Raw genomic sequence first — 20421 nt, forward strand, 5'->3', positions numbered from 1 at the left:
CATTAGACCTGTAATTCCAAATTTTTACTGAATTCATATTTTACCAAATGCCCAGAGCATTATCCTGAGTCTCTGGATTACTCATCGAGTGACAATATCACTATACCATAGCCTCCCCGTATTCCAGCCATTACTCAACCAATACATCCATCTTTGTGACACACTGCCTGCCAATGCCAGTTGGAAAGCAAAAGGACTCATTATCCAATTGGATGATGCTTGGCTGAGTCATTTCCCCCATCCCTCATTTTTTAATATTTTTATAACTAGTAAGCAGAAGTGTTCAAAGAATATGTAAAAGAAATATTTTTTAATGTCCTGATGGTTTTTCTCCAGAATTGCACATTGTCTTGGAGATTGACTTTTAATTTCTGAAGTGTGGGCAACCCTACTGCTGAGTATTAGTGCATTTGTGTTTCAGCTCACAGCAATAGTCACATTATTTGATATGTTGCTTACAGGGTTACAGTAACGTCAATGTGTTATATGGACTTCAGCCGCTTTCCACTTGATACCCAGAGCTGCTCACTGGAAATTGAAAGCTGTAAGTCAGGCATTGTGTCACGTCAAAACTTAATCGTTTCATTAAACTTACGTGTTGCAAAAATCTAATCACCTCAGCAGGAAGTTCACAATGTAACCTAATGTTCTCTCCGAATTATGAAATAGTTCCAAATGTTTTGAACATTGTTGTAGTAGTGAATTAATTAGAAGTTTCATGAGTGAGCACAGTTTCTCCCTATTTCTGTCCAGACCCCTCATGATTTTGAATGCCTCTGTTAAATCTCCTCTGAGCCTTCTTGTCTCCAAGGAAAATAGTGCTAACTGCTCATCTTCATAACTGAAGTTCCTCATCCCTGGAAGCATTCTTGTGAATCTTTTCTGAACTCTCTCTCATGCCATCACATAGCACCTAACTGAGGTGTGGTAGTTAAAATTCAATTTCCCTTTGACTCAGACTCCTAGGCAGAAATGCTATCCACTTCCAATACACTTGGAGTCGCAATTGGGCTTCCCAGAATCAGTCCCTCCATGCTGGTTAGAATAGAATCACAGAATATCTTATAAATTCTAGTAAACTACCTTTGCATTCTCTCAAGAGCTCACATCCTTACTAAAGTCTGGGGACCAGAGCTGCCTACAAAGTTGTGACCTAACCAGAATTTTATATATGTTTAGCCCAACATCCTGCCTTTTCTCATTCAATACCTCTCCTTATGAAACCTAAGATCCTGAATCCCATGCTAAATACTCACATTTCATTTAAAATATATCTGTTATAAAGAGTATCTTCATGCTGCACCTAGTATCTGCCATTCTATCAACTATAATGTGAAATGCTACACGGTATTGCAAGGCCAGATTCTTATGGGTATTTATTAACTGGTTATTTTAATAATTTATTCATGGGATATAAGAGTCATTGGCAAGGCCAGCATTTATTGCCTGTCCTATATCTTGAAAAGTAAGCCAGAATTATCCAGCCTCGCCCATGACTGAGACTATTCGGTCCCGCTGCTGTAAATGAAGATTTGGTTGAGCACCAAATTCTCCATTCTCGCTGGCAGCGAAAGCAGGACGTATGAGACCAGAGAATTCCAGGCATGGTTATTCAACCACTGTCGTCCACCTGGTGTAGGTAGATCCACCATGCTGTTAGGGAGGGAATCCCAGGATTTTGACCCAGCAACAGTGAAGGAACAGCGATACAGTACCAATTCAGGAAGGTGTGTGACTTGGAGGAGAACCTGCAGGTGGTGGTGTACCCAGACGTCTGCTGCCTTTATTCTAGATGGTAGAGGTAATGGGTTTAAAATGCTGTTGAAGGAGCTTTTGCAATTTGTTGCAGTGCATCTTGTAGATGGTGCACACTTCTGTCGTTCTGCATTGAAAGTAGAGGGAGGGAATATTTAAGGAGTTGTATAAGCTGACAGTCAAGTGGGCTGCTTTGTCCTGGGTGGTGTTGTTGGAGATGCACTCATGCAGGCAAGTGAAAAGTATTCCATCACTTGTGTCTTGTAGGCTGGGGATAGGCTTTGGGGAGTCAGGAAGTGAGTTACTCACTGCAGAATTCCCAGCTACTCTCCTGCTCTTGTAGCTACAGCATTTATGTGGCTAATCCAGTTCAGTTTCTGGTCAATGGTTTGTTTTAGTCTCTGCAGAGATTTTATAACATGTATACATTTCATCATATTATATCAGCACTGCAAGGATTATTTAATTGAGTCTTATCCTATTGATCCAAACTGCTAAGACCATATTGCCTTTGATCCATGTTCTCTCCAGATGCATACACTGACGATGACCTCATGCTGTACTGGAAGAGCGGCAATAATTCATTGATGACAGATGAAAAGATTTCTCTATCTCAGTTCATGATACAAGAATTTCGCACAACAACCAAGCTGGCCTTTTACAGTAGTACAGGTTGTATATTTATTTTAAATCCTTTTTAGGGAGATACTTTTCTTTTCAAATTCATGTTTTAATTTGTATATATTTTTAACATAAATCAAAGTAATTAGTGTCTTGGATACAATGTGAATATATAATTTTGTTTCTTTCATGTCCGGGGGGTGGTGTGGTACAGGGGAGATGGTTAGCATGGAACAAGAGCGGCAAATAGATGGGGGCGAGTGATGAGGGGGAATATTGAAGCCAAACCTGACTGCATTAAGAAGGCAAAACTCAATACTGGACAAAGAAATTAAACTAACAAAATAAGCAATTTTCAAAACTTCACTGTTTTCATTTGGAGTTCAGTCGTGTGTTTGGATAATTTGCCTGGTCCAGATGACTTGCACCCAAGGTTTCTCGAGTGGAGTGGAGTGGAGGTGATGAGGTGAGTGAGTGGAGGGGAGTGGAGTGGAGGAGAGGAGAGTGGAGTAGAGGGGAATGGAAGGGAGAGGAGTGGAGTGGAGGGGAATGGAGGGGAGTGGAGCGGAGGTGTGGTGAGGGGAGTGGAGGTGAGGGGAATGAAGTGGAAGGCTTGCCATAATCTTCCAATCTTTCCTAGACACAAATGAAGCACCAGAGGATTGGAAAGTAGCAAATGTGACAGCCTCATTCACATAAGTGCATAAGGTCATCCCTAGTAATGGCAGGCTGGTCAGTTTCAAATCAGTGGTGGGTGAGATTGTATAAATGGGTGACACGGTGGCACAGTTGTTAGCACTACTGACTCACACATCCAGAGACCTGGGTTCGATTCCTGGCTTGGGTCACTGTCTGTGTAGAGTCTGCATGTTCTCCCTGTGTCTGCATGGATATCCTTCAGGTGCTTCGGTTTCCTCCCTCAGTCTGAAAGGCATGCTGGTTAGGCACATTGGCCATGCTAAGTTCTCCCTCAGTGTACCTGAACAGGTACCAGCGACCAAGGGATTTTCACAGTAACTTCATTGCAGTGTTAATGTAAGCCTACTTGTGACACGAATAGATAAACGAATAGATAAATCAAGGCAAAAAATCATTAGGTACTTGGAAAGATTGACTTAATAGAACAACCAGCATGGATTTGTGAAAGGCAGATCATAATGGAATAATCTACTTGAATTTGTTGATGAGGGAAAATACAATGGATATTGCCTTTATGGATTTTAAGTAAGTGTTTGACAAAGTATCACATAAAATTGAAGATCATGGAGTAGCAGGGTTAGTGTCAGCTTGGATTTAATAAAAAATGGCTTAAGGGCAGAAAACAATGAGTTGTCATAAAAGCTTATTTCTCAGACTGGAAGATAGTGGTGCTCCTGACGCTCAGTGCGAGGATCACTGCTTTTTTGACATACATAAATGAATTGGGATATTGCAGTACATTGCAAAATTTGAAAATTTGTTGATAATTCTAAACTGGGAGGTGCAGCTGACTCTGAGGATAAAACCAATTGACTGCAACAGAAGATGGTTGGTTTGCAGTGTGGGCAGACAAATCACAGATGGAATTTAACACAGCAAAATGTAACATGATGCATTTTGGTGGAAGAAATGAGGAGAGGCAACATCTACCTAATGGCAGAGTTCTAAAGAATGTTCTGGAACCTGGGGGTTCCTGTGCACACATCTCTCAAGGCGGATTTTGGGTACAATTATGGAGAAGAATCAAGCCCCAAGTCTTTTATCAAACACCTTATGACAATCTTTGTTTTGATTTGGTTTATTATTGTCACATGTATTAGTGTACAGTGACAAGTATTGTTTCTTGCTATACAGACAAAGCATACCATTCATAGAGAAGGAAAGGAGAGAGTGCAGAATGTAGTGTTACAGTTATAGATGTAGAGAAAGATCAACTTAGTGTGAGGTATGTCCATTCCAAAGCCTGACAGCAACAGGGAAGAAGCTGTTCTTGAGTTGGTTGGTATGGGACCTCAGACTTTTGTATCTTTTTCCTGATGGAAGAAGGTGGAAGAAAATATGGCCAGGGTGCATGGGGAGGTCCTTAATTATTTATAAACATCTATTACATTACATTTACCTAGAAACATGCTAATCGAGCACAACTGGATGTTGACAGCTCCCTGTCTGAGTCACCACTTTTCAAGATGTTTTGTGCCACATTATGAATGCAAGAGATTTTACTGACGGCAAAGGTAAAATAAACTGCCTAATAATTATCTTGCTTCATTTCCCACCTTTGTTGGACAGCGATGCAGCAATTTTGCTACTTTTTACTACCTTTGTCACTTTCAAAACTGTGTGGAAGATTTTAGTTTGTGTCTGTGCTATTCCTTCCCATAGTTTGGAGAGTATTACTATGAGGAGCGACTGGACAAACTTGGTTTGTTTTCAGTTGGGCGATGGAGGCTGAGGGCGACCTGATGGAAGTTTACAAAATTATGAGAAGCATGGATAGAATGAATAGTTGGAGTCATTTTCCCAGGATAGAAATACCAATTACTAGGGGGCACAGATTTAAGGTAAAAGGGGGAAAATTTAAAGGAGATATAAGAAGCACATTTTCACATAGAGGGTGGTAAGTGCTTTGAATGTGGTGCCAGAGGATATGGTAGAAACAGATACAATAGCAATATTTATGAGGAATCTTTACAGATACATGCTTAGGCAGAGAATAGAAGAATATGGACAAAAGATCTTTAGCTTAGAAAGGAGTCATATGATGGCGCAGGATCGATGGGCCAAAGGGCCTCCTTCCTGTGCTGTACTGTTCTTTGTTCTTTGTTCCAGTCCCACGATATTTCCGAATCCACACTCTCCAGTGAATCTAAATCCAAGGCATATCTATATTTGTGGCTCAGTACATTTGATCTAGTGATCACCCACATTCCCCTACCCTACCTACAGCCACGCTGCCCATCTTGTTCTTGAGGACGTCAAAGTTGTCATTTTAAACAAACTAAAATTACTTTGTAAGAAGTCTCACAACACCAGGTTAAAGCCCAACAGGTTTATTTGGTATCATGAGATTTCAGACTGCTGCTCCTATGACAACGGATGAAAGGACACCACTCGACAATCACTAGATAGGAGTGTTCCCTTCCTGTCAGGAAATATTCCAGCACTCAAGGGTATTCAGCCTCCAGCCTTCAGGTAAGCATTCTCCAAGGTGGCTTTCAAGAAACACAATAATCGCTGAGCAGAAACTGATAGCCAAGTTCCGCACACATGAGGATGGCTTCAATCAGGACCTTAGGTTCATATCACGGTACATATAGCCGCCACCATTTGGCCTGGGCTTGCAAAATCCTATTAACTGTCCTGGCTTGAGACAATTCATATCTCTTTAACCTGTGATTAACCCTCTCTCCACTCACATTGTGTGTACCTTTAAAGACTTGATTACCTATAAAGACTTGCATTCCAACCATTATCTTGCAATTGTGTCTTTGTCTATATATGCCATATTTGTGAACCCAACTCTCCACTCACCTGTTGAAGGAGCAGCGCTCCAAAAGCTTGCGATACCAAATAAATCTATTGGACTTGAACCTGATGTTGTGAGACTCCTTACTGTGCCCACTCCAGTCCAATGCCAACATCTCCACATCACTAAAATTACATTGTATTTTCATTTTCAAATGTCATCTAAACAGGCTATTTTGTTCAATTTAAACTGAAAGTGATGTGTTTGTTAAATCTTTTCTTCACAACATTGCTGAGTTAATGGGACATAATGATGACCATTCATCTCCTTTGTCAACCCACAGGTTGGTACAATCGCCTGTACATCAATTTTACACTGCATCGCCATATTTTCTTCTTCTTGCTACAGACCTACTTCCCAGCGACCCTGATGGTCATGTTGTCCTGGGTTTCATTCTGGATTGATCGTCGAGCTGTACCCGCCAGAGTTCCATTAGGTGAGAAAATCAGAACCAAAGCAGCAAAACCAATAAGATGGCAGTAGATGTTTGTGTCCTGGTGGAATTTAGCTCAGAGTGGCTAAGACCTTGTGAAGTTGTCAATAGGAGTATAGGGAGGAATGAGGGTGCATCTGATACCATTCTACTAGTAGTTTTGGACTTTTAGAATTTTCTAAGCATTCCAAATTTATTTAAAACAGTCCTAATTTCTCCTCTCCAGAAAGGTGTTTTTTTTTACTTCCTCTTTTTAAGTGGTGGCCTAATTTCCCAACACTTTGGAGTGATCAAATCCTCTGTTAATAACCCCCCCCACAAACTTGAGATAGGCTAAAGTCAGAGGATTTGTTTATTTTATAAATATTCAAACATAGGAAGAGGGTTTGCAATGTAATCTCAGTACATTCACACAATCAAAGAGGGATAAAGGAAAGAAAGAGGTACAGGGTGAGGAAAAAATAACTGTTATTGTTTCACACGAATCCAAAGTACAGAATCAAAAGTCTAATGGTGTATTCCTTCAGAGAGCTTAGCCAGCTGAAGTTGATGTGGGGAATTCATTCTCATTCTAATGTCTCAGTTGAAAGACAGTATTTCTGACATTGCAGCAGTCTCCCTGCAGTGCACTGCAGTGTCAGCCTAGATTTTGTGCTCAATTCCCCAGAGTGAAACTTAAACGTGCAACCATCTGACTCAGATGTGAGAGTGCTTCTTACAGGGCCACAGTCAAGAATCAATTGAAATTAGAGGAAAAGCATACCTAAGACTTCCTTCCTGAATCTTTTCCCTTATCAGGGAGATATCAGTGGATTGACTAGGCATAGTAGATATTGAAAAATTGAGCTGATTAGAGCACATGTCCCATTTGCTATTATTTGCCATGCACAAATTGAGGAATTGTAGATTGTACAATTGTTCACCCTGTTGAATATATGGTGATGTACTTGTGGGACAATGTAAAGATGCTTGTTGAGGTGCAATTTTTCAGAAATAATCACTATAACAATGCTGCAGTGATTAATCCCTTAATTACTAACCTTCCCCTATCCCCCCAACACCCTCTCACAGTCATTATCTTGTGCTTCTTTCTGAATAGATTATCATTTATTGTTATTGCTCCTCTTATCTTTCCTTCTTTGTTCCTTTTAAGATCTTCTTTATTATTCAAAATTTAGATGCATCTTCCTCTAATGTAACTTATTCTTTCCCAAAACTTGAGAACTGTGCACCACACTCAGTTTTCCATTCCTTCTGTTACCTATACATTTTAAAACTCAAGTTTTCTATTACTACTTCTTTATGTTGTTTTTTATCTAAACTTTCTTGTCTTGATAATGTCATTACCATGGATCTTGGTCCTCCTTTAAGGTTTCTCAGTTTGAAACAAAAACTACTGGATAACTCTATACGTTTGCATCAGCACAATTAGTGATCATACTTTTTGTCAGAATTGTCTAAATTCTTGATTATAAATTTGTAAAGCATGTCGTCTCTCTATAATTCCAGGTATAACAACAGTTTTAACTATGTCCACCATCATCACGGGTGTGAATGCTTCCATGCCAAGAGTGTCCTATATTAAAGCTGTGGACATTTACCTGTGGGTTAGTTTTGTGTTTGTTTTTCTGTCGGTCTTGGAGTACGCAGCTGTGAATTACCTAACTACAGTACAAGAGAGAAAGGAAAGAAAGCTACGGGAAAAGGTGAGAAAGTGAATATCATGTTGTCCTTTGATTACTTATTTTTGTTTCATCCTCTGGAATCAATATATTAATCATCTGAAGTCAATCCTTAGTGCCTCTAATCATTTACACTTCTTTTCTTTAAGGTTTAAAGCTTATTTATTAGTGTCACATGCAGGCTTACATTAACACTGTAATGAAGTTACTGTGAAAATCTCCTAGTTGCCACACTCTGATGCCTGTTCGGGTACACTAGGGAGAATTTAGCATGGCCAATGCACATAAGCAGCATGCCTTTCGTACTGTGGAAGGAAACTAGAGCATCGAGAGAAAACCCACGCAGACACAGGGAGAATGTGCAGACTCCGCACAGACAGTGACCCAAGCTGGGAATTGAACCCGGGTCCCTAGAGTTGTGAGGCTGCAGTGCTAACCACCATGCCACTGTACCTCCCCAGGACATCCTTTAAAGCAGGACAAGATAATAAAGAATTGTATTTTTACCCTGGGGCTGATGGAAGGTCATCAACCTAAAACTCTGTTCATCTCCACTGATGGTGCCTGACCTGCTGAATACTTCCAGCATTTTTGTTCTTATTTCAGATTTTCAGCATCCTCAGTATTCGTACAAACATGGAAACTTATAAAATTTTAACAGAATTAGGCAGGGTAGATTCAGAATGTTCCCGATGGTGGGGGAGTCCTGAACTAAGGGTCATAGTTTGAGGATAAGGGACAAACCTTTTAGGATAGAGAATCATAGAACCGCTTCAGTGCAGAAGCAGCCATTCAGCCCATCAAGCCTCTCTGACTCTCTGACAGAGCACCTTAACCAGGGCTGTTCACTCGCCCTATCCCATACATTTCCTGTGGCTATTCCCCCTAACCTACACATCTTGGGACACTAAGGGGCAATTTAGCATTTAGCATGGCCAATCCACCTAATCTGCACCTCTTTGGAGGTAAGAAGAAATTTCTTCACCCAGAGGGTGGTGAATGTATGGAATTCATTACCACAGAAAATAGTTGAAGTCAAAACATTGTGCGATTTCAAGACAAAATTAGATATATCTCTTGGGGCTAAAGGGATCAAGTGTTATGGGGGGGAAAGCAGGATCAGGGTATTGAATTTGATGATTAGCCATGATCAAGCAGAGCAGGCTGGAAGGGCCGAGCAGTCTACTCTCACTTCTATTTTCTATGTATATTTCTATGGATTTTGATCATTAATATTAGTGTCTCCCTGTTACAGCTACCTTGCACGTGTACAATACCTCAGCCAAAACCGTTAATGGTAGAACGTACTTACAGTGATGGGGAGATCAGCAACCTGGCTGCATTTGCCGGACCTGATTATATACCACAAAACGGAGAGAAGCAGGACAGAACACTGGTGAATCCACCAATTGCGGATGAGCCAACTGAAAACAAGGAAAAAATCTTAAGAGGATACATTTGGATTGACACCCACATCATCGATAAATACTCCAGACTGATATTTCCAGTTGCTTATGCACTTTTTAACATAATATATTGGTCGATTTACTCATAGAAATTTCTGCATGTAAAAGGTTTTAAAATCCTATCATCCCTCCTCAGAAAGAACTCATTGGGAGGGGGCAATTGTTTCGGGGGGAGCGTGGGGGGGCGCGATGTTTTCGAACCTCCAACTATGATGGGATCAAGCTAATACACAATCAGTCATATTGTAGTAGTCTGAAATATGGTAAGCAGAGCTGGATGATTTGTGACATACATGGTTCAAAGTTTCCCATTCTGAACGAGTTGCTTAATTATGCAATACATTGGTTGGTAGATGGTTTGATCTAGGTCATTTTAGATGTATTTCAGATAAGTTATTTTATTCTGATTTGTCCATAGGCATTTAGTTTTTTTTTCCATTATAAGAACATATTGAAAGTTTCTACGTTTTTTCTAACATAGATGAGAAATTTTGCATTTGTTCTTCAACTCCCTCTTTTTATATTAAAAAAAACATTATTTTTAAATGAATGAATTCTTTGAAGGAGCAATGGATTATACATTACTGTTGGGTCAGCATAGACTTTGGTCAAACATCTGCTAGTCGGCAATCAACACAGTTAATGATGCAAACCCTGTAGGGCAAGACTTCTATAATTAAGATTATCTGTGTCTAACTATCTACATTGCAGTAAAAGCACAGCAATCTGAAACATGCATCTTTCAGCTTAACATTGCCAAAGGAATACAGATTAATCTTTGTTATTTAAGTGTTGAAATAAACCACAGAAATAAACCACAGTAGTAAAAAAATTGCTGTATGTTTTAGTGAAGTCTCAGGTGACTATTGTGCATTCTGATTCTTCCTAATCTAATAAAGCTCCAGGTAGCCATTTTACGAGGCTTTGTAACAGGCCATCTTGATTTGGCCAACGGACCGTAGAATCATGAGCCCAATGTGCAGCAGACACCATTTTACAGCAAAGGAACTTGGGTACTTTCTGCTGATTGAATAACCAGTCTCTTTGTAAGTTGTAAATGATGTAAGCAGGTTCTTTGCTGACCAGCTGCAATCCAAACACTGAGCTCAACCATATAATGTAGGGGCTGATCAACCTTTCGTACTGGGCTGCTGAAGTTGTATCCTGATAGATTACTCTATCAAACCATGATTAGAAGCACAACACTAATAATTGGTTACATTTGCTTTCTCGATTAATTTGCGTTATTGTGGTGATGGGAATGTGTATTTTTTTTGTTTTCTCATTATTCCCCAGCAGTATTGCTACTTGCAGCGAACAAAGTGATTTTTAGGCAAGGAACAAGCATTCACAAAGATGTAACAAATACAGGTTTAATGCCATGCAAGGGTTTTTTATATGTATGTGTATATATATATATATATATATATGAGTATATAGTTTGATATCCCAGGTTCTTCATTTAATCATCTAGATCCAAAAATGCGTACCAAAGGATATATTTGTTCAATGTTTCTGCTACACAGCCTACCATGGTTTTGGAGGCTTACCTGAAACTAACTGGAACCACATGGACAACTTTTCCCATGTTTATCTATTGAACAAGATCTTTCCACTGAATCTTTCCCTGACACCAACATAAGCAAGGTTCACCATCTGACAGATGCATTAGGCATGTGACAGAATCTTCATTTTAAAAGAGCAACACGTTCAACTTTTCTGAACACAGAGCCCAGAATCTTGGTGGCCAAGATTCCCAAGAGTAAGGGTGTGTTGATGGCACCCAAGCCTTTTAATTCCTCCTGGTTGGGTTCTCTGAAATACCGAACTGTAACCACCTCACTCAATGGCAACATCCCATCTCCCAAATTATGGGGAGCTCAGTGTTGCACCATTCAATCACTTCCTCACAAACGTCATCTTTGCCTTTTACAGATTTTGTGGGGAGGTCATTGGGTTGATGGTTTTAGAGGGGGAGAGGGGAAGGAATATACAGTAAAATCTCTGTGTTTGCCATCATTGTAAAAGGTCTGACAACACCAGGTTTTAGTCCAACCGATTTATTTGATAGTAAACGCACAAGCTTTCGAGGTTTCCCTCTTCGTCAGGTGAATGGAGAGTTCTGGCCTCGGACAGAGCATATAAAGCACAGGCAGTTTAGAGATTACTGATTAGAATGCGAATCTTTACACCTAACCTGCTGTTCAAGTCCTAAAGTGGCTGACAATGTGTGTGGAAGGAGGACTGATCACAGGTTAAAGAGATGTGTATTGTCTCCAGACAGCACAGTGAGTGAGGTTTTGCAAACCCAGGCAAGTCACGGGGGTTACAGATAGTGTGACATGAGCCCAAGATCCCTGTTGAGACCACCCTCATGTGTGTGGAACTTGGCTATCAGTCTCTGCTCAGCAACTCTGCGCTGTCGTGTGTCGTGAAGGCCGCCTTGGAGGACGCTTACCCGAAGGTCAGAGGCTGAATGCCCGTGACCACTGAAGTGTTCACCAACAGGAAGGGAACAGTCTTGCCTGGTGATTGTTGAGCGATGTTCATTCATTCGTTGTCGTAGCGTCTGCATGGTCTCCCCAATGTACCATGCTTCGGGACATCCTTTCTTGCAACGTATCAGATAGACAACGTTGGCCAAGTTGCAAGAGTATTTACCGTGTACCTGGTGGATGGTATTCTCACGTGTGATGATGGTATCCATGTCGATGATCTGGCATGTCTTGCAGAGGTTGCTGTGGCAAGGTTGTGTGGTGTTGTGGTCACTGTTCTCCTGAAGACTGGGTAGTTTGCTGCGAACAATGGTCTGTTTGAGGTTGTGTGGTAGTCTGAAGGCAAGAAGTCGGGGTGTAGGGATGGCCCTGGCGAGATGTTCGTCTTCATCAATGATATGTTGAAGACGCCTTCAGACAACCGCACAACCTCAAACAGACCATTGTTCGCAGCAAACTACCCAGTCTTCAGGAGAACAGTGACCACAATACCACACAACCCTGCCACAGCAACCTCTGCAAGACATGCCAGATCATCGACATGGATACCATCATCACACGTGAGAATACCATCCACCAGGTACACGGTAAATACTCTTGCAACTCGGCCAACGTTGTCTATCTGATACGTTGCAAGAAAGGATGTCCCAAAGCATGGTACATTGGGGAGACCATGCAGACGCTACGACAACGAATGAATGAACATCGCTCAACAATCACCAGGCAAGACTGTTCCCTTCCTGTTGGCGAACACTTCAGTGGTCACGGGCATTCAGCCTCTGACCTTCGGGTAAGCGTCCTCCAAGGCAGCCTTCACGACACACGACAGCGCAGAGTCGCTGAGCAGAGACTGATAGCCAAGTTCCACACACATGAGGATGGTCTCAACAGGGATCTTGGGTTTATGTCACACTATCTGTAACCCCCGTGACTTGCCTGGGTTTGCAAAACCTCACTCATTGTGCTGTCTGGAGACAATACACATCTCTTTAACCTGTGATCAGTGCTTCTTCCATACACATTGTCGGCCACTTTAGGACTTGAACAGCAGGTTAGGTGTAAAGATTCGTATTCTAATCAGTAATCTCTAAACTGTCTGTGCTTTATATGCTCTGTCCAAGACCAGAACTCTCCATTCACCTGACGAAGAGGGAAACCTTGAAAGCTTGTGCATTTACTATCAAATAAATCGGTTGGACTAAAACCTGGTGTTGTCAGACTTTTTACTGTGTTTACCCCAGTCCAACGCCGGCATATCCACATCATGTTTGCCATCATTACCCTTCTAAAGCTGAGCATAACTTCAGGATGTAGGGCACGCTCAGATTAGCATGGAAATCCTTTTAAGTTGCAATCTGTTACTCAGTGCTCCAACACAGACAACATTGGTCTGGGCACCCACCTCTGTCCCCGTCATGGACGTGCAAGCCAAATCAGCATGAAATTTCCCACTCTCCCATCGCTTTGGGAAACCTTATAACCCCGCCTTGTACAATCAGGTGTAACTAGGTTTTAATGGTGGCGTGACTGATAACATTTAAGGCAGCAGAACTGATCCTGAAAGGCATTTAGTCATTCTTTTAAGCTAAATTTAAAATAAAATTTAAAAGTTCTTGAGTGTAGGGTGTCGAAATTTGCTGATGACACCAAGATTGGGGGAAAGGCAAATTGTGCGGAGGGTGTGGAGAGTCTGCAGAAGGATCTAGATAGGCTGGGCGAATGGGCCAGGAAATGGCAAATGGAATTTAATGTTGGCAAGTGTGAGGTGGTCCACTTTGGTAGGAAGAATGGTAGGAAGGACTATTACTTACGGGGCGAAAAACTGCAGCAGGCGACGGTGCAGAGGGACCTCGGGGTCCTTGTGCATGAGTCGCAAAAACCCAGCCTGCAGGTGCAGCAGGTGGTCAGGAAGGCGAATGGGATGCTGGCCTTCATAGCGAGGGGGATTGAATATAAAAGTAGGGAGGTCTTGCTGCAGCTGTATAGGGCATTGGTGAGGCCGCAGCTGGAGTACTGTGTGCAGTTTTGGGCGCCGCACCTGCGCAAGGATATTTTGGCCTTGGAGGGAGTGCAGAGGAGGTTTACTAGGCTGATACCGGAGTTGAGGGGGTTGAGCTATGAGGAGAGGCTGAATAAACTAGGCTTGTACTCGTTAGAGTTTAGAAGAATGAGGGGAGATCTCATTGAGACGTATAAGATGATGAATGGGATGGATAGGATAGAGGTGGAAAGACTCTTCCCGCTCAAAAAAGACAGTAGGACTAGGGGGCACAGCCTCAAGATAAAGGGGGGGCGGTTCAGAACGGAGTTGAGGAGGAACTTCTTCACTCAAAGGGTGGTGAATCTCTGGAATTCTCTGCCCGTTGAAGTGGTGGAGGCTGCCTCGCTAAATATTTTTAAGAAGCGGGTTGATGGGTTTTTGATAAGAGAGGGGATTAAGGGTTATGGGGAGAGGGCGGGAAAGTGGAACTGAGCCACGACAGATCAGCCATGATCTTATTGAATGGCGGGGCAGGCTCGAAGGGCCAGATGGCCTACTCCTGCTCCTATTTCTTATGTTCTTATGTTCTTATGTTCTTATGAAATATATTAGCTGTCCCTCCATGTGAATGTCCCAGTTTGCTCCATGTATTTTTTAAAGTGCTTTTTGGTTCTGTATATGTGTGAAAATTCTTTACTGTGATTGACTGTAACATGATCAGTGATTATAGGAAGCGATGGCCTACTGGTGTTACGTCTAGATTATTAACCCAGAAGCTTAATTAATGTTCTGGGGACTCAGGTTCAAATTCCACCATCTGCCATGGCAGGTGGTGGAATTTGAATTCAATAAAAGAAGTCTGGAATTAAGAATCTACTAATGACCATTGTCGATTGTTGGGAAAACCCATCCAGTTCACTTTAGGGAAGGTGACCTGCCATCCTTACTTGGTCTGGCCTACACGTGATTCCAGAGCCACATGTGTTTGACTCACAACTGCGCTTGGGCAACTAGGGATGGACAGTAAATGCTGGCCAACCAGTGACATCCATGTCCCACGAATGACTTTTTAAAAATTACTATGATGGATGGTGATAGATGTGAAATCCTCTAGATCCCTAGATCTCCCAGCGAGACTTACTTCATGGTCAGTGATGTGTGGCATTGTTTCACCAAGAGGGCACTTCAAAGTAGAGGAGACATGTCAACAAATCATTTAAAACTTAAAGAAAAAGAAGCCAGGCCACCACTGGAGGAATTTCTGTACAGGGGCCTTAGCTGCATCTGCAACCTGCCAGTTATGTTGCTGGGTGTCCACCTTCAGGCATTTAAGTTACCTCCATCGCATTGTGAACATTTTTGGAGGGCACCTCATTTAAGACAAGACCATCAGGATCTGGAGACTTGTCAGCCCGCATAGCCATCAGTTTGCTCAGTACCAGTTTCCTAATGATTATAATTTCTCTCCCTTCCACCTTTTGACTTATGGCTATTTCTGGAAAGTTTTTTGTATCCTCTATAGTGAAGACGGAAGCAAAATATTTGTTAATTTCATCCCCATTTCCTTATTTTCTACTATTAAATCCTCTAAATCATCACTGTTCAGAAGACAAATGCTCACTTTCACTGTCTGTGCAGAATCTGCACATTCTCCCCCTGTGTGCATGGGTTTCCTCCAGGTGCTCCGGTTTCCTCCCACAGTCCAAAAGACGTGCTGGTTAGGTGGATTGACCATTATAATAAATGCATATTTGGAATCACAAGCTTTTGGAGGGCTGCTCCTTCATCAAGTGAGTCAACAAAATTGGAAATTGTCATTTCATAGAATCCCTATAGTACAGAAGAAGGCCAATTGACCCATCAAGCCTGCACCAACAACAATCCCACCCAAGCCCTATCCATGTAACCCCATGCATTTACCCCGCTAATCTCCCTAACAATAAGGGACAATTTGCCATGGCCAATCAAGCAACTCACAAATCTTTGGAGTGCAGGAGGAAATCAGAGCACCCGCAGGAAACCCATGCAGATATGAGGAGAATGTCCACAGTCCACCCGAGGCCGGAATTGAACCCAGGTCTCTGGCACAGTGCTAACCACTGCACTGCCATGCCGCCCCAAAGTATTGTGAACCCGGCCAGGAAATTAATCCCAATGGATGTTATACTGGGCTCACAATCAGTTTTACACCCAGATTTTCTATCGGAGTTATGTTGATTCACTAGCAAGTATTGTTCACACATTCACTCCTCTCATCATTTTCTATCAGAACTATAATACCACCCAAATACAGATGGGCATTTTATAATTACAAGCAGATTACAGGAATGCATCATGCAGGTTTTATCCTCACATTTGTGCCTGAAAAACACCATTTGCGTGTGATATCAGTTTTATTCAAACATCCACATTGCTAAGCACAGCAAACATTTCAAGGTGAGCCAGAATTTTGTGCAATTCAGTAACACCAACACTGTTCTTGTTCAGGCCTGCCAGAAACTCCATAACATATCCCTAATCTCATCATCCCCCTTAAATTCCAATTCAATTCAACCTTAAGATGTGTGACCTTGCTATTCTATGCCATTAAACTGAACTTCAAACTCCACATCTAGTGCACCAGCAAGGTCACTCACATTCCCTTCTGAAATGTTGCCCATCTCTATCCCTACCACAATCGAACCAATGTTCAAATCTTCATTTATGCTGTTGTTACCTCTCTAGACTAATCTTTCAAATTCCTCCTTCTGAGCTTGAGAGCTTCAGGCTGCCTAAACTAAGTAATTCAAAACTCATCTGGTCACATCTCATCCTGCATCTTTCTAGACTGCTATTCCTTCACTTATTTTGCTAATAATACAATGGCATGCCAACAGTGTAATACTGCCCTCTATTGGTTTGCAATGTGTTTGTCATAAATGTTCCTGAGTTTTGAAACAGCAAATTAAGCAACTGGCCTTGTACTTTATACGATAAAAATCTAATTGTCTGTTTTCCTTTTTTAAAAATTTGTATGTCAGTTACCATAAATTATCTAATACTTGCAAACTCAGGATTTCCTCCAGGTGCTCCAGTTTCCTCCCATAGTCCAAAGATGTGCAAATTAGTCAGATTGGCCATGTTCAGATATCCCTTAGCATCAGGGGGGATTTGCAGGGTGAATATATGGGGTTGTGGGAATAGGATCTGGGTGGGATTATTGTCAGTGCAGGCTTGCTGGGCCAAATGGCCTCCTTCTGCACTGTAGGGTTTCTATGAATTCATACTTAAGCTTATAATGTATACACATCAACAGTAGATAATGCAGAATAGTATGTAAATAATACAGGGAACACATACAAACTAGGAGCAAGAGTAAGCTCCTTAAGCTTGCTCTGCCATTCATTGTCAATCTGATTGCAATGTCAACCCCACATTCCTGCCTAACCCTGATTAATGTAGCACGATAGCACAGTGGTCAGTGCTGGTGCTTCATAGCTCCAGGGACTTGGGTTCGATTCCCAACTTGGGTCACTGTCTGTGTAGAGTTTGCATGCTCTCCCTGTGTCTGCATGTGTTTTCTTTGAGTGCTCTGGTTTCCTCCCACAGTCCAAAGATGTGTGGATTAAGTTGGTTGGTCATGGCCCTTAGTGTCCCAGGATGTGTAGGTTAGAGGGAGTAGTGGGTAAATATATGGGGATAGGGCCTAGGTGGGATTGTTGTTGGTGCAGACCTGATGGGCCAATTGGCCTCTTTCTGCACTGTAGGGATTCTATGTTAACATTTTACCCACTCAATAATCAATCAAGGATCGATCTAGGTTTGCCTTAAAAATGTTCAAAGACTCTGTCAGACTGGAGGCCAGGCAGGGCGGGGGGGGAATGTGCTCCAGTGTTCCGTCCCAGTACGTGGAGATGCCGGTGTTGGATTGGGGTGGGCACAGTTAGAAGTCTCACAACACCATAAGAGCATAAGAAATAGAAGAATGAGGGGAGATCTCACTGAGACATATAAGATGATGAATGGTATGGATAGGATAGAGGTGGAGAGACTCTTCCCGCTCAGAAAGGATAGTAGGACTAGAGGGCACAGCCTCAAGATAAAGGGGGGGCGGCTTAGAACGGAGTTGAGGAGGAACTTCTTCACTCAAAGGGTGGTGAATCTCTGGAATTCTCTGCCCGTTGAGGTGGTGGAGGCTGCCTCGCTCAATATTTTTAAGACGCGGGTTGATAGGTTTTTGATAAGCGAGGGGATTAAGGGTTATGGGGAGAGGGCGGGAATGTGGAACTGAGCCACGACAGATCAGCCATGATCTTATTGAATGGCGGGGCAGGCTCGAAGGGCTAGATGGCCTACTCCTGCTCCTATTTCTTATGTTCTTACGTTTTTATGAGCAGATCCTGTGTGTGCGGAGGGCTTGTCCATAGGGGACGGCTTCTTTAACGGGTTTAGGGTGGAAGCTGGAGAAGTGGAGCATTGTGAGGTTATTTGTGGACTTGCAGTACAATGAGGTGCTGAGGTGACCATCCTTAATGATGCGTGTGTCCAAGAACGCAACCGATTCTGGAGAATAGTCCATGGTGAGTCTGATGGTGGGATGGAACTTGGTGTCATCATATAGTTATTTCAGTGAGTCCAAAGGAAGAAAGTGTCATCGATGTATCTAGTGTATAGCATTGGTTGATGGTCCTGTGCAATTGCAAAGACTCTGCTTCCCACTGCTTTCTGATGAACAGAGTTCCAGAGACAAAAGACCCTCAAAAAAAAAGTCTCATCTTAGTTGTCAGCTTGCGATCCTTTTTTAAAGTGACCTCTAGTTCTAGATCCCTAGACTAAGTACAGTGCATCCACCAGTTTTCCTTTATCCACAGCCATATGATTCCTTCAAAGAGCTTGAATAAATTGGTTAAATCTGATTTCTGTTTCATAAAACCATGTTGACTCTGCCTAGATTGTCTTGACTTTTTCCAAGTGCCCTGCTATAACACCTTTATAACTTCTAATATAGCAACCATGACAGATGTTAGGCTAACAGGTCTACAGTTCCCTGCTTTCTGACTACCTCCTTTTTTTTGAATCAAGGAGATATATTTGCCACCTTCCAATCTAATGGAATCTTCCCTGATTCTAGCGAGTTTTGGAAAATGAAATCCAATTCATCAATTATCTCATTAACCACCTCTTTCAAGAGCTTAGGGTGAAATCCAGCACTAATGGGATAAGGTGACAATTGAAAGCATGATATGTTTAACATTAAATACAATTGGGGAGGCGGAGGGGGGTGGTGGAGGGAATCAGAATTGTTTCTGTTTGCTCATGAGGTATGTTCAATGCAGGAAGTGCCACATTTAGTACACATGCATAGCTGTGCTGAAAACAAACTGCTGTAGATCATGTGGTATTCCAGGATTCTGACTCAGCATTCCAACAGCAATAGATATCTAATCTAGGATGTTAAGTGACCTGTGTTCCCACAATACAGCTCCTGACACTTTCTTTCATGGCAGTATTGTTTACGGGAAGAGTGTAGCAAATGAAGTAACCTATGGATCATGTATATTGCAGCAATTGTGTTCCTGTCATACACCTAGCTGATTCGGTTAAATAACTTTATGTGCAAAATGCAACACAGGATTAGGCAAACATCACAGTATTATTAAACATAGCATCAGCTCTGACGTAAGGTCATCCTGACTCGAAACATTGTTACTTATTCTCTCTCCACCGACGTTGTCAGACCTGCTGAGTTTCTCCATTTTTTGTTTTTAAATTCACAGTAACAATTACTGGGCCATCTACTGATCCAGCATGAGCGGTACTCAGCAACTTCCTTTCCAAAGCCAAGACATCAACACCCCATCCTCCATACAACTCTCTCTGAGGAACCTCTTAGAAAGAGCACTTGTTAGGTAGTAGGAGACACCCACCACATTTTCACAAAGGAGATGTGAAATAAAAAACACTAATAATGAATACAACATAGATTGAAGAAAAACAATCATATTTAGACCATTACCTCTGTCAGTTCATTCGAGATTACTGCAGTTTCAGGTAGTTGCGAGGGAATAGTGTACTTGATGCAAAGCTGAGATCAACAGTGGAATATTTTAATTGTTCCATTTATTGGTCAAATGTGGAAAATACAGCGCATTGCAATCTGGTGTCAAAGCTTATAAGTCTCGCCATCACCAAAATAAGTTTTCATCCATATTGATGGTTCCTCGTGGACCTCCTCTATCACCGACTGCATAGCAATACGCTTTTGGATGGCACAGTTGTTCAAGAGCCCACAGACCAAAAAGTTCATAGATTTTCACAACACTATTCTGCAATGCCCACTAAACCACTGCAATGCCTTATGTTGGATCAGAACAAATTATTGCGGATGCTGCAATCTGAAAGCAAGAGAAAATGCTGGAAAATCTCAGCAGGTCTGGCAGCATCTGTAAGGAGAGAAAAGAGCTGACGTTGAGTCCAGATAACCCTTTGACAAAGGGTCATCTA

General features: G+C 42.0%; 1 protein-coding gene across 1 annotated transcript in view; it reads left to right on the top strand.

Annotated features, from left to right (window-relative positions):
• The window catches only part of LOC145345533 (gamma-aminobutyric acid receptor subunit rho-1-like), a 39572-nt gene extending 29986 nt beyond the window's left edge, over positions 1-9586 (top strand). Inside the window, exons 6-10 of the mRNA XM_080193367.1 lie at positions 462-544; positions 2287-2427; positions 6165-6317; positions 7824-8020; positions 9252-9586. Coding sequence (XP_080049493.1) covers positions 462-544; positions 2287-2427; positions 6165-6317; positions 7824-8020; positions 9252-9551 — 874 coding nt within the window. The 3' untranslated portion in view covers positions 9552-9586. The remainder of the gene's footprint in view (positions 1-461; positions 545-2286; positions 2428-6164; positions 6318-7823; positions 8021-9251) is intronic.
• Positions 9587-20421: the final 10835 nt, after the last annotated feature.

This window comes from Carcharhinus amblyrhynchos, chromosome 7 (assembly GCF_965287045.1).
Source record: "Carcharhinus amblyrhynchos chromosome 7, sCarAmb.v2.hapA, whole genome shotgun sequence".
Classification (NCBI taxonomy): Eukaryota; Metazoa; Chordata; class Chondrichthyes; order Carcharhiniformes; family Carcharhinidae; genus Carcharhinus; species Carcharhinus amblyrhynchos.